A 13962-nucleotide genomic window follows, 5' to 3' on the forward strand; every position below is an offset into this window, starting at 1 on the left:
CTCGGCCTCTCTCCCACACAGCGGTCAGGGTAGAGGCGCGGAGGGAGGGCGGAACCCATGGATTCTATTTTCTTTATTAAGAATAATTCTTTCTGCTCATACCAATCCCATAGATGTCTGTCCTTATTTTCTGCCTGCAGAAAAGGTGGGTATCATCACAGAATCTTTAGTTTCTCAATTCACTTGTAATTTTTTGGAGAGATTTATAGGGCTTGAGGTTTGTAGGACTGTTGTTAGAGCAGATTTTTTTTTAAGCTATATTGGTGTATAATTGACAAATAGAAATTATACATATTTAAGGTGTACTGTGGCTGACTGCCACAACTACTACTTGAGACCATGATTACAGCAGTTACTACCGTTACCACTTGAAACCGTCATTATGACTGAACAAAGGGACGAATGTAGAAATGAAAACTTAAGACAAAAGAAACTGTTTTAAGGAAAGGCAACATGGAGAAGAGAACTGCCTGCTTCTGGTGAGCAAAGGTAGCCCCCCCAAGCTTCTCAGCCCTTGATATTTACTGGTTAACAAGAACAAGGAGAAGGAGGTAACGATTGATCAGCTGCTTAATTGATCACAGGTTCATATTGTTACTGACAGGCTTCAATTGTGCCTAATCATAAGAAACATTTGTGCGGCCTCCAACAGTGTACAACTTGATGTGTTGATATATGTATACATTGTGAAATGATCACAATCAAGCCGGTTACCGTATCCATCACCTTGCATAGTTGCTGTGGGAGTGGAGGGAGGTGAGAGCGTTCGAGATCTACCCTCTTAGCAAATTTCAAGTATGTGGTATTACTACCTATAGTCACCATGTACATTAGATCTCCAGGACTTTCTCATCTTGTATAACTGAACCTTTGTATCCTTTGACCAAATGTCCCCATTCTCCCATCCCCTACTCCAGCCCAGCCCCTGGCAACTACCCTCTACTTTCTGCTTCTATGAGTTTGACTGTTTTAGATTCCACATACAAGTGCAATCATGCAGTATTTTTCTTTTTGCGTCTGCAATGTTTTGACTTAGCATAATGTCATGTTTTGACTTAGCATAATGTCATGTTTTGACTTAGCATAATGTCCTCCAAGTTCATCCATGTTGTCACAAATGGTAGAATTTTCTTCTTTGTCAGGGCTGAATAGTATTCCATTATATATATTTATGTACACATGACATTTTCTTTATTCATCTGTTAGTGGACACTTAGGTTCTTTCTGTTTCTAGGCTATTGTGAATAATGCTGCAATGAATATGGGAGTGCAGATACTTCTTTAAGATACTGATTTCCTTTCCTTTCGATATATGGGAGTTGCTGAGTCATATAGCAGTTCTGATTTTACCTTTTGAGGAACTTTTGTACTGTTTTGTAATGACTATACCGGTTTATATTCCCACCCACACTGCACAAGGGTTCCCTTTTCTCTGCATTCTCGCCAACATTTATCTCATCTTTTTATTCATTTATTATTTTGAGACATAATCTCACTCTGTTAGCCAGGATGGAGTGCAGTGGTGCCTTCCCAGCTCACTGCAGCCTCCACCTCCCGGGACTGAGTGATCCTCCTGTCTCAGCCTCCCAAGTAGCTGGGACTACAGGCATGCACCACCATGCCTGGCTAATTTTTGTATTTTTTATAGAGACGGTGTCTCCCCATGTTGCCAGGCTGGTCTTGAACTGCTGGGCTCAAGTATTCTGCCCGTCTTGGTCGCCCACAGTGCTGGGATTGTAAGCATGAGCCCTCGCACCTGGCTATTTCTTGCTTTTTTGATGATAGCCATCCTAATAGGTATGAGGTGATATTGCATTATGATTTTGATTTGTATTTTCCTGATGATTAATGATGTTGAGGCCCTAGAAAAAGTACTTTTAATGATATTGGCTTCCCTCTTGCTTTGGGTGGTTCCATTTAGCCTAGGTCGAAATCACGTTGTAGACCAGATGTTTGGTGTCCCTGCCCTGCAGTCCCTAAACTTGAACTGTCCTGGGACAGACCCCACTTGGTAATGGATCCTAAACTTCACTTCGGCCCAGTTCATAACTTTTATTCTATAGTGACGAGTTCATAGGGAAGATATGTCATAGGAAAATTGGTTTTATAATGTGATGCCAGGAAGAAAAGTTTGTCCTTGGCCAAAAAGTATTTACTGACCTGAAAAAGGAAGAATAGCAGAGAGCACTTCCCCATCATCTTCCATGTTTGTCGGGCTTGTCATGAGAAGCCCTCACTCCTTTGCCACCTCTCCCTTCCTTGTGCCTCTTGTCTACTTTCAATTCTCCCCTGCTGTCTCCCCTGTAATCTATCTGATGGAGCCAGTGTGGGCACTCCACAGTCCAAATGGAAGCTCAGTTCCTCCAGGTTAGCAGTGTGGCTGACACTTAACAGTCTGGGAAGTGGGAGAAATTCTAGAACCCAAGTCTATTGCCGACCCCGGACTTCCCACTTCCCATAAGCGTTCCACACCCAGCGGGTGATAAGGATGGGATCAGGGGATGCCCCCAAGCTGTTATTAGCAGCCTCTGGCAGACAGGGACAAAGAGCTGGAGAAGAACGCTGGACATGGGATGGGCTGGCAGAGCTGGCCAGACAGAACCCTGGGCGGACACAGAGTTGGGAACAAGCCAGCCAGGAGAGGTGGCAGAGAGGCACCAGTTACTCTCCCAGGTGAGTTAACGCCCCAGTGTTTCCAGATCTTCAAGTCATTTCATCTTTATCCAGCACCCACCCCTCACCTTCTGCATCCTGAAGAAGAGAGATGGGCAGCTGCAGGGCTTCCATGCAGATCTGGCTCTACACATAGGTTTGAGAGCATACTCAGCAGTTTCTCATCCAGGTCCAGGCGATATTTATAGAGGGACCAGTGACATGGAGCTGGAAGTCTACTATTGGTGACTAAGGAGGGGGACAATGCCACTGGCTCAGCAGAGGGAATCCCCTGTGGGGCTGTCCCTCAGGTCCTCATCCCAACCCCCACCCCCGCACTGCACTCACACCTGCTTCGACCCCAAGCAGATCAGATGTGGCAGTGGGGGATCATGTGACGGAGAAGGGGCTATAAATAGCTGGAGGTGGGCATGCTGCCCCAGACGCCTTGGGGACAGCAAGAGCAGAGGCTTAAGGAGCTACACTGGGGGAAGGACAGGGGCAAGCAGGCCAAGGCCTGGCTGGGGCTCGGGGGGAGGGAACATGGAGCAATCCCGGTCACAGCAGCGTGGGGGTGAACAAAGCTGGTGGGGGAGTGACCCCCAGTACCAGTATATGCCCTTTGAACACTGCACCAGCTATGGACTGCCCTCTGAGAACGGGGGCCTCCAGCACAGGCTCCGGAAGGATGCAGGCCCCCGCCACAACGTCCACCCCACACAGGTAAAGTGCTATAAGGGGAGAGGGGAGCCACAGATGAGGGGAGACAGTGGTGCCAGAGACTGGTGAAAATTAGGAATTGGGTAAAAAGAGGGAGCAGTGTCACATTTTTTTAACTTAAAAAACAAGTACATGGTAATGTGTTCAAACTATGAAAATCTTTGGAAATCTGGGCTCACCTAAATATGCACTTAGAGAGAAATGCATGCACTTTCATATAACCTTTACCAACAGAGTACCCGAATCTTATGGGGAAACAGCAGAGCCTCACATGCATGAATAGCTCGTGCTTACATAACCTACGTGGAGTGGATTGCGTAGGAGCCCACACTGCAGTGTGCTGAGAGCTGTCTCCTACACCCTCACCCACAGGCAGACACTGCCAGATTTCTGCCTCTGTGACCCTCTGCAGAATACACAAACACACGAATCTTTCTGTGAAAGGCAGAAGAAAGGAATTGGACAAGTGTAGAAAACAGACTGAATTGCATATCAGTGATCAAAGATCTACCAACGTCAAAATGAGCAGAGATGTAATCAAGCTTTTAGGTGGCAAGATGATCAAGTAAGAACCTATTAAGTGTTAGGCACCTGGAAAAGTGCAGAGATGTGATCCCAGCAACAGAAGCATGCAGACTAATTAGGAGTGTCTAGGGATGAGCAGCCTCCTGCTGTGGGATTGGTGGGATATGACCACCAAGGAAAGGAGGAATGGGGATGGGCACAACTAAAGGAAAGGTTGTGAAATTGTCATGGAAAAAGACAGGTCATGGCTAATAAGTAAGTGTGCGTCTCCCTCCAAAGAACGCAGAGAACAACAGAGGATAGAATTTGTCCAGAGGACAGTTGGCCAGAACTTTCTCTCTTTTTTTTTTTTTTTTTTTTTTTTTTTTAGAGATGGAGTATCACTCTGTCTCCCAGGCTGGAGTGCAGTGGTGCTATCTGGACTCACTGCGACCTCTGCCTCCTGGGTTCAAGCAACTCTCTTTCCTCAGCCTCCTGAGTAGCTGGGATTATAGGCACCCGCCACCATGCCTGGCAAATTTTTGTACTTTTAGTAGAGACAGGTTTTTGCCATGCTGGCCAGGCTGGTCTCGAACTCCTGACCTCAGGTAATTCACTCACCTTGGCCTCCCAAAGTGCTGGAATTACAGCTGTGAGCCACTGCACCCCGTCTGGTCATAACTTAAAATACTTTTTTTAATTAATTTTTTTTTAAATAGGGAGCCTACAGTTCTTTTAGGTTTAGGGCTGGGAAGCTGAGGCATGAGCTGTGCAGGGGATCTCAACATTGGGGGTCAAAAGGATCTGCTCTCAGTCCCTGACCAACCCCCAGGAGTATTTGCAAAGGCAGCACCAGGGACCCAGTAGAGAACAGGGACATACAGGTCAGTGTAGGCTGGTATCGAGCGTTGGGAAGGTTCCCTGGAGATAGCGGGGTCTGACTAGGCCTTTGAACACCATTTGGGATCAGTAGGGGGGAAGACCCCTCCCCTGGCCCTGTGCTCTCACTGATGTACGTGGTCATGTCTGGGTGGGATGACAACTTGAGTAACAGTGCCATTCTGGCACTTCCTGGTGACAGTGAGGAGACTGGCCAGGTGAGCATGAAGCCTCGTGTTGGGAAGCTATGGTTAGTTTGGGGAGTAAAATTGAGCTGTTTTCTACAGGTCTCAAAAGCAAACAAGAGTTTGGATTAGTTTTTCTTTGTTTCATTCTTATTATGGAAAATTCAGACTTACACAAAAACAGAATGGTATAGTGAAGCCCCAAGAACCCCCCAGTTATCAATGTATTGTTCCATCTGTTCTCCCATTCCCCACCCTCACCCCTCACTGTGGAATACTTCTTTTTGTTTGTTTATTTTTCTTTGAGACAGAGTTTCGCTCTTGTTGCCCAGGCTGGAGTTGCAATGGCGCGATCTCAGCTCACCGCAACCTCCGCCTCCCGGGTTCAAGCGATTCTCCTGCCTCCGCCTCCTGAGTAGGTGAGATTATAGGCATGCGCCACCATGCCTGGCTAATTTTTGTATTTTTAGTAGAGACGGGGTTTCTCCATGTTGGTCAGGCTGATCTCGAACTCCTGACCTCAGGTGACCTGCCCGCCTCAGGCTCCTAAAGTACTGGGATTACAGGCGTGAGCCACCGAGCCTGGCTTACACGGTGGAATACTTTTTAACAAATCCCAGACATTGTATCACTTGTAGACTTGAGTTTTGACTTCTCCCTTGCCCTCCCCTCACCCTGCCCTGGTGTGGTGGTTAGCATGGGACCAGCTAGAACAGATTTGGCCCTTGAAGTGTTTTCCCAGCCCAGGTATGATAATATGAAGCAACCCCCTTCCTTGTCTCCACCGGCCTGGGGCCTCAAGGAGCTGAGACAGCCTTAGCTGTCTGACTTCCACTGAGAAGTATCTTCTCTCTCTGGGTCCCAGGTAGGGTTTGGAAGGAAACACTGCCTTCCTCGGTCACTAACCCAGAAGACAAACAGCCATGAGCAGGGTAATTCTTGCGTGTGCCTGTTCGGGACTGCGGTGTAAAATGCTGCTCATATTGTGAAATCAGATCTCTTCTACTCAGGCTCTCCCAGAATCCAGCAACGTGGCCTGGACTGACCCTGGCCCCAGAGGACGGTTAGTGCAGTGGGAGTGGGGCAGGCTAAAAGCAGTTTGAGCTGTTGCATACCCCACCCATACACACGTGCTCTGTCTCGGGATGGAAGTGGAGGGCCACCAGATCTGAGGGAGCTGCTCTGCCCCCTTCACACGTAGGGCAGGTGGGGGTCTAATTATCTGGCTGTAGGAAGAAGTAGATTGACCTGCCTTTTCGAGCTAGTTCCTGTGTGTGCATACAAGGGAGATGAGGTAGATGGGCTTGAAGCTTGATAGAGGACCTGAGGCGCCTCAGGTAAGGCTAGACACACCAAGGCAAAGTGCAACCAAGACTGCCCCGATAACCCAGTCTGTCCTCACCGTTCATATTAGGAGGAAAGTTAATGCAGGTGGTCTGGGGAAATTGTGGGACATACAGAAAGCACAGTGACACAAAACACCTGATTGATATGGGCTGCCGGGTTCAGCACAGTCCTGTACCTCTGCTTCAAAGCAGAAACTGACCTCCTTGATAAAGGTTACCTTGGATCAAGGTGAGTACAGGCCGGAGAATGGGTGGAGAGAAGGTAGGATGAATGGACAAGGGAAAGGGTGGGAAATGTGGAAATGGAGGGTGGAGAGTCGAGGGCAGGGATGACCACAGAGTCACCCCGCATGCCGTCAACTCCCAGAATTCAAAAAAGCTGCTGCTCTTTTCTTCTGTGAGTCTGTCTGCTGCCCTCTGTCTATTATTTTTTTTTACTCTTCAACAAGGCAGACACTGATCATTCTCTCCCTGTCCAGATTTATGGCCATCACAAAGAACAATTTTCAGACAGGGAGCGCGACATAGGGATGTCCAAGAAGACGGGCTCCAGTTCTACCGTGGACAGCAAGGATGAGGATCACTATTCCAAATGTCAAGGTGATGGGGACTGAGGAATAAATAAATCTGGAGTAGAAAGAGGTATAGGGATTAGGAGAATAACTTGGGCATCCCATTGCACATATGTACTCTTTTCCCTGCTACAAAAACTCTACTCTTTTTTTTTTTTTTTTTTTTTTTTAAGAGACAGGGTCTCACTCTGTCATTCAGTCTGAAGTGCAGTGGAGTGACCATAGCTCACTGCAGCCTAGAACTCCTGGGCTCAAGTGATCCTCCTGCCTCAGCCTCTCCAGTAACTAAAACTATAGGCACATGCCACCATGCCCAGCTAATTTTAAAACTTTTTTTGTAGAGATGCTGAGGCTGGTCTTGAACTCCTGGCATCAAGCAATCCTCCCGCCTTAGCCTCCCAAAGTCCTGGGATTAGAGGTGTGAGCCACCATGCTTGGCCCCTCTAAGTATTAAGGAAACGGCACCTCTCTCCACCTCCTTTGCACTTTGCCTATTCCCTGTTATTCCTCCCACAACTTCAAGAAATGAGTTTTAGAAAGGAATTCAAGTATTCATGGGGAGTTGGACTTTGGTGCCTTTTGCCAGGGCCAGAGCAGCGATCAGCAGAGAAGTAATGAGAAGCTCAGTGGGTAAGATGTATGGACCCTGAGGACCCAAAGCTTCCCCTCCCATCCTGGGTCTAGCACCCAAAGTAGTGACTGGTTAGCTGTTCTCTCTCTCTCTCTCTTTCTCTCTCTCTCTCTCTATATATATATATATGTGTGTGTGTGTGTGTGTGTGTGTGTATATATGTATGTATTTTCTTTTCCCCCTCATCTCTTCCTAGATTGTGTCCGCCGCCTGGGACAGGTGGTGAGAAGAAAGTTAGGGGAAGACTGGATCTTTCTGGTGCTTCTGGGACTGCTGATGGCTCTGGTCAGCTGGAGCATGGACTACGTCAGTGCCAAAAGCCTTCAGGGTAGGTTTAACCTGGACCTTTGCCCACAGCTGTTTCTGGAGTTTCTACCTAGGGTAAGCAGGGTGTGTTATGGGAAGCGAATGTTGCACAGAGAGGGATCAGGTGGGACTCTAGGCCCAGAAAAGACCAGATCTAGCCCTGCTCCCCTTCTTACGCCCCTCCACTCACTGCCACCCAAGCACTGGATGCCCCTCTAATAGGGTAACCAACTTGCCCCAGGGACTTTCCCAGTTTCCCAGGGACTTTCCCAGTTTCAGCACTGAACATCCTGAATCCCAGGAAGCCCCTTGGTTCTGGGCACACCCAGTCCTCCAGCCTTTCAAGGACCAGATCTGTTCTAGCGGGTCCCATGCTAACCACCACACCAGGGCAGGGTGAAGGGAGGGCAAGGGAGAAGTCAAAACTCCAGTGGGATTCGTGACACAGCCACCAACTACCAACTGGAACAGGCCACATCACCTCCCATAACTCAGGCTTCCCATGTGTCAAATGACAGCAGCACCATCTTGGGAGGGGCACACGGAATGAGCACGGCCTGAGAACACGCCGGGTACACTTCCCAGTGCTGTGGACAGAGCTGCTCACCCACGCTCTGCCTAACCCCAGGCATGTGTCTCCTCAGCCTACAAGTGGTCCTACTCGCAGATGCAGCCCAGCCTTCCTCTGCAGTTCCTGGTCTGGGTCACCTTCCCACTCGTCCTCATCCTCTTCAGCGCCCTCTTCTGCCACCTCATCTCTCCCCAGGCTGTTGGTGAGAACTTGCCACCAGACTCAGCCTGAGCTGGGTGGCCTGAGAGGGGCCCCTGTCTGTCTCCCCCATCATCCAGCCCCACCCACAGTCCGGTGCTGCCTGGCCCCACCCTCCCCACCACTGCCTCTTCAGCCCTCTCCAATTCCCATTCCCATATTCTGGACATTCATCTCCCTTTTAACCTCCACCTTGACTCCGCACATAATCTTTCAACGCTTTTAGGCTCTGGAATCCCTGAAATGAAGACAATACTTCGTGGGGTTGTCCTGAAGGAATACCTCACGATAAAAGCCTTTGTGGCCAAGGTTGTCGCCCTGACTGCGGGCCTGGGCAGTGGCATCCCCGTGGGGAAAGAGGTAGGCCTGGCATGACAGAAGCAAGAGCTGGGAAGAACCCTCAGGAGCCAGGGTGGCACCAACTCTAGAGGGAGCTCTGGGAGTGGAAGAGGATCAGAGGGACAGGACCAAGGCCAGGGCCAGGGGACACTAGGAAGGGGAAATGCTTTGGAAGGTCCTCCACCTGGGGTCCAATGACAAAAACTGCACAGCCTGGGGAGCTTGGAGCAGGCTCTCAGCCTGGACACCCCTGACATTTGGGGCTGGATAACTCTGTGCTGTCAGAGGCTGTTCTGTGCAGTGGAGGGGACTTGGCAGCATTGGTGGCCTCTGACCCTTCCTAGATGCCCAGCAGCATCCCCCAGTTATGACACCAGCATGTCCTCAGACATTGCCATATGGACCCTGGGGGACAAAATCTCCCCTGGTTGAGAACACTGTCTTAGAGATCATCCAGACCAATTCCTTTGCTTGAATCTGAGAAAACCAGGACTGAGAATGAGGCTGTGCTATTTTCAAGGTTACTCAGTAGGGTGCAGCCTCCTTCTGTTCTCTGCTGGTGTGCACCTTTGCCCCCTACTGCCATATTCCACCCAGCAGCCAGAGGCATCTTTTAAAAATGGGATCAGCCTCATCTGACCCCTGGTCAAAAACTTCTTAAGGCTTTCCATGCCTCTTAAAATAAAATTGAAAGTTTTGTTGTTGTTGTTGTTGAGACAGTGTCTAGCTCGCTTGCCCAAGCTGGAGTGCAGTGGTGCGATCTCGGCTCACTGCAACCTCCACCTCCCAGGTTCAAGTGATTCTCCCACCTCAGCCTCCCGAGTAGCTGGGACTACAGGCACACACCACCACGTCTGGCTAATTTTTGTATTTTTAGTAGAGATAGGGTTTCACCATATTGGTCAGGCTGGTCTCGAACTCCTGACCTCAGGTGACCGCCCGCCTTGGCCTTGCAAAGTGCTGGGATTACAGGTATGCACCACCACGCCGCGGCCTAATCGGAGCTTCTTACATGGCCTTCGAGACCATGAACTCCGGCTGCTCCTCTCTCCAGGCCTCTGCCCCCGCTTCCCTGTGTTTGGCTCACAGGTTTCCTTTCTGTCCCTCAGTCACTCTGCCCTGGGCCCCTCAGGGCCCCTGTGTACTGTTTTCCCAGCCTGGAACATTCTTCCTCCTGACATCTGCGTGGCTCCCTCCGGCCTATCATTCAAAGCTCTACTTGAGGAAGGCTCCTCAGGCTCTTTCCTCTAAACACGTGCCCTCCCACCCTCCGCCACCCTTGCTCTCTGGAGAGGAGAAACACACTGGTTTCTCCTCTTCCTCCTCCCTGGGATGAGGCCTCGTGAGGACGGGACCTCTGTGTAACTCCTGTATTTCCAGCCCCTGGCACAGTGCCTGGGGTAAGGAACGTTAGTCCAGCAAGTGCTGCAGAGCCTCCATCTGGCCTCTGACCTCCGCCCCCTTGCTCCCCCTCCTCCAGGGCCCCTTCGTCCACATTGCCAGCATCTGTGCTGCTGTCCTCAGCAAGTTCATGTCTGTGTTCTGTGGGGTATATGAGGTAAGGTTGAGACAGCGAAATGAGCCGGGGCCAGGTGGTAGAAGGAGTCCGGCTGTGTGTCCGGGGTGTTGGGAGGGCTGCCTCTGCTCTGGGCTGGCTGTGGTGCTGAAGGAGCATCGCACTAATCCACGCTCCCTTCCTCGTCCCCCTGTCTGCCTACCCTAGCCACATAATGCCCCTGTTTAACCTGTGCCTGTCCTCTGAATGCCCACCCCTCTTTGACCTGTGCCCCCACATGGAGGTCTGGCCTGTGGTCTGCTCCCGTGCTCTCCCTGCTAGTCCATATCATCCCCTCTGTGTCAGTTTCCCTCTTGTGCTCCCCCTTCCCTGTGTAGCTCCCAATCCCTCACCCCACCTCTTGCATACGCCCCGCCTGCCCCACCCCTCCACCCCCTTGTCCCGCGTGCTTCTCTGTTGCAGACCGTGCCTGGGCAGCTTGACCTCCTGGTGTCGGCCTGTGCGGTGGGCGTGGGATGCTGCTTTGCAGCCCATGTTGGAGGCAAGTTGCACTTCCTCCCTATCCCGATTGCCTAAGCAAGACTTAGAAGGGGGTTTTGGGTGGCTGCTACAAGCTTTGGAGTGGGCATCCGGGGAATGACTGTGGATCACAGCCCCTAGGACCCAGATACCTATATTTTTTCACCAAAGGGCTGTGTATTCTTTTGAGACTGCTTGCTGTTTGGTGCAGGATGTATTAGTACTGCTTTCTGGAGTTCTTGCTGTCTCTTTTCTGCTTATCATTTGTTGATTTATATGCCTGGCATATATTTGCCTAACTTTTATTTCATTTCCTACTTTCTATTTCATTTTGGTGCTGTGCTATGAGGTTAATTCCTTTTTGCCAAACTCACTGAGTTTCTCTTGGCCTGGGAATCATAGGGGACATGGGACCACAAGGACTCCCTGTGACTTAGGCCTCTCATTCTGCCTTATTCCCCATCCCTGCTTGTTTTCCTGTCCTCTGCCTGCCCACCTCCCTCTCTTCCACCTGTCTCTCTGTCTGTCTCTCCCCTAGTAGCAGCCGTACTACTACTCTGATATCCTGACGGTGGGCTGTGCTGTGGGAGTTGGCTGTTGTTTTGGGACACCACTTGGAGGCAAGTGATTGGCCCCCTCCCCCATCAATCATCTTGCCTGGCCTGACTCCCAAAACAGTTTGAATCAGTATCCATAAGTGCTGGTATTACCAGGTTATTTACAAGAATAGCTGATTTTTAGTAAGCGTTTGCTATGTGCCAGGCAACGTTCTAAGCACTTACTTTTACTCCTGGCCAAAGCCATATGAGACTGATATTCCAGAGGAGGAAGAGGAGAGAACTGAATTACAGAGAGGGAGAGTGACTTGAGCAAGTTCATTCTGTTAGTAAGGTCCAAGCTGGGAATTAAAACCAAGGCAGTCTCCGTGGCTCCCTTAATTATTTTAAAACCTGTTTGTATTGTTGGATGTTTTTGCCCTATGCTGATGACATCTCTAACGGGGAACTGTATGAACTTCCTCCTTCAAGGGAAAAACCCACATTTTGTTGTGCTTTACTAATTGCATGGGAATTCAGGTAGACCTTATTTAGATTAATGGTAAGCTTTTAGTGAGGAATAGTTAGGAGAATTTCAAAGGATAAATGTCCCTTGATAGCAATTTAAAGTTAAGTTTAGCTCTTTCTCCAAGTATAAGGCAAACAGTGATTTCTAAGATTATTTTCCTTATCATGGATGATTAACAAATGGATGTAGTCGGAGAAAGCAGTCGTATCTGTGTATTGACTCATCAAAATCAATTAACGCTAGATTAGCAGGGCAGAATTATACAGGTCATTCATTGAATTCATTGATGATAAAAAGGACACTAAGTAGATATGTGAAGAAACAAAATTGCAGGAAGGGCATTTGCTTCTTAAAAGACCCACTGTTAGAGGTTTCTTTTCAGTTATGGAAATGTTAAGCAATCTTTTCATAGAGTCTTCCAGGGAACTAAAATGACTTGGCGCAGGAATGATAAATGGAGAAGAGTTTAAAGTTAATGCAAATGCATGATCTAACTTATGCAAACACTGTGGCAAAGCACAGACTTAGGAGCCCAAGTTAGCAAGCATACCAGCTAGCATCCTGTTTACATTTCTGTCCTCAGCTCTACTCATTAAAATCACTAATCCTTGTCAGTGGAAGATAGTGTATTTGGATTTTTGCACATGTTAAACATTCACACTTAGTACCCACTTTCACCTTTATTTACTTTTTAGCCTTTCAAATCCAGGAGGTCTAAAGAATATTTTTAGACTGGGAGACTCTCGTTGTTTTGTTTCAATCAGCCAGATTCTCTTAATGTGAAGAGAATTTGCATTTTCCTCATAACATTGGAATTTCTGAGAAGAATCAGAAAGGTTCTTCTTGGACCTGTGTCAAGTATGGGAGAGGTAAAAATCATAGAGAAGTTACAGGCAACAGTTCTGAAACCATTGTGGTAGAAAAGGGAAGAAAAAATTCACAGATAAAGCATTGCTGTTGATACAAGAAATTGTTAAGAACTTAAAAATTAAGGTGCTATGTTTAGGCTGTTTGTATTACATGGTAAATGACAAAGGTATTTGCAGGTGGCATTCCTGGTTTTTTGTTGTTGTTGTTTGTTTGTTTGTTTGTTTGTTTAGATGGAGTCTTGCTCTGTCACCCGGGCTGGAGTACAGTGGCACCATCTTGGCTCACTGCAAGCTCTGCCTCTGAGGTTCAAGCAATTCTCATGCCTCAGTCTCCCTAGTAGCTGGGATTACAGGCCCGCACCATCACACCCGGCTAATTTTTTGTATTTTTAATAGAGACGGGGTTTCACCATGTTGGCCAGGCTGCTCTCAAACTCCTGACCTCAAGTGACCCACCCACCTTGGCCTCCCAGAGTGCTGGGATTACAGATGTGAGCCACCGTGCCTGGCCCATTATTTGATTTTTTAAAATGAATACTGAATAATTCTGAAAGGAAAATTAGTATCGAAATGATGTATTCATTATGGAGTCAGCTCTTAATTTCTTACACTAATGAAATAAATAGAATTCAGCATTCTGCTAAAATGACAAGCATCTTGCTCCCATTCTGTGCCAGGCCCTGTGCTGGATCTTGCATACTCAGGGTGCTCCTGGTTGAGAGGCTGGACAGGCAGGCAAACCTATCATCACAGCCCACTTGAAAAAGTGGCCCAATGGTAGCTGGGGCAAAGTGCAGTGGGAACCTTATGCTAACCTGCCTACAAGAGCCCATGAAGCGTCACAAAAGAGGTGGTGTTTGATATGAGGCTTGAATAATAAGTAGGACTGGCAAGGAGGATGGTGGGGGCAGGGTATTCTGGACAGAGGAACCAGCATTGCAAAGTCAGGATGGGGGCAGTAGCTGCGTATTAGCAGGGGATACAGAGGAAGGAATAATAGCAAATGAGTCTGGACAAGTAAAGGGGGACTGAATTATGGAGACCCTCATGGCTATGTATAAGAATATGGAATTTATTCTCTAGACTAGGA

General features: G+C 48.5%; 1 protein-coding gene across 1 annotated transcript in view; it reads left to right on the forward strand.

Moving 5' to 3' along the window:
* Positions 1 to 3093: 3093 nt before the first annotated feature.
* Positions 3094 to 13962, forward strand: part of CLCN1 (chloride voltage-gated channel 1) — a 37186-nt gene continuing 26317 nt past the window's right edge. Inside the window, exons 1-7 of the mRNA XM_007983273.3 lie at positions 3094 to 3375; positions 6766 to 6886; positions 7686 to 7817; positions 8440 to 8568; positions 8791 to 8924; positions 10384 to 10461; positions 11480 to 11558. Of these exons, the coding sequence (XP_007981464.3) occupies positions 3196 to 3375; positions 6766 to 6886; positions 7686 to 7817; positions 8440 to 8568; positions 8791 to 8924; positions 10384 to 10461; positions 11480 to 11558 (853 nt within the window). The 5' untranslated portion in view covers positions 3094 to 3195. The remainder of the gene's footprint in view (positions 3376 to 6765; positions 6887 to 7685; positions 7818 to 8439; positions 8569 to 8790; positions 8925 to 10383; positions 10462 to 11479; positions 11559 to 13962) is intronic.

Source organism: Chlorocebus sabaeus, chromosome 21 (genome assembly GCF_047675955.1).
Source record: "Chlorocebus sabaeus isolate Y175 chromosome 21, mChlSab1.0.hap1, whole genome shotgun sequence".
In the NCBI taxonomy this organism is placed as follows: Eukaryota; Metazoa; Chordata; class Mammalia; order Primates; family Cercopithecidae; genus Chlorocebus; species Chlorocebus sabaeus.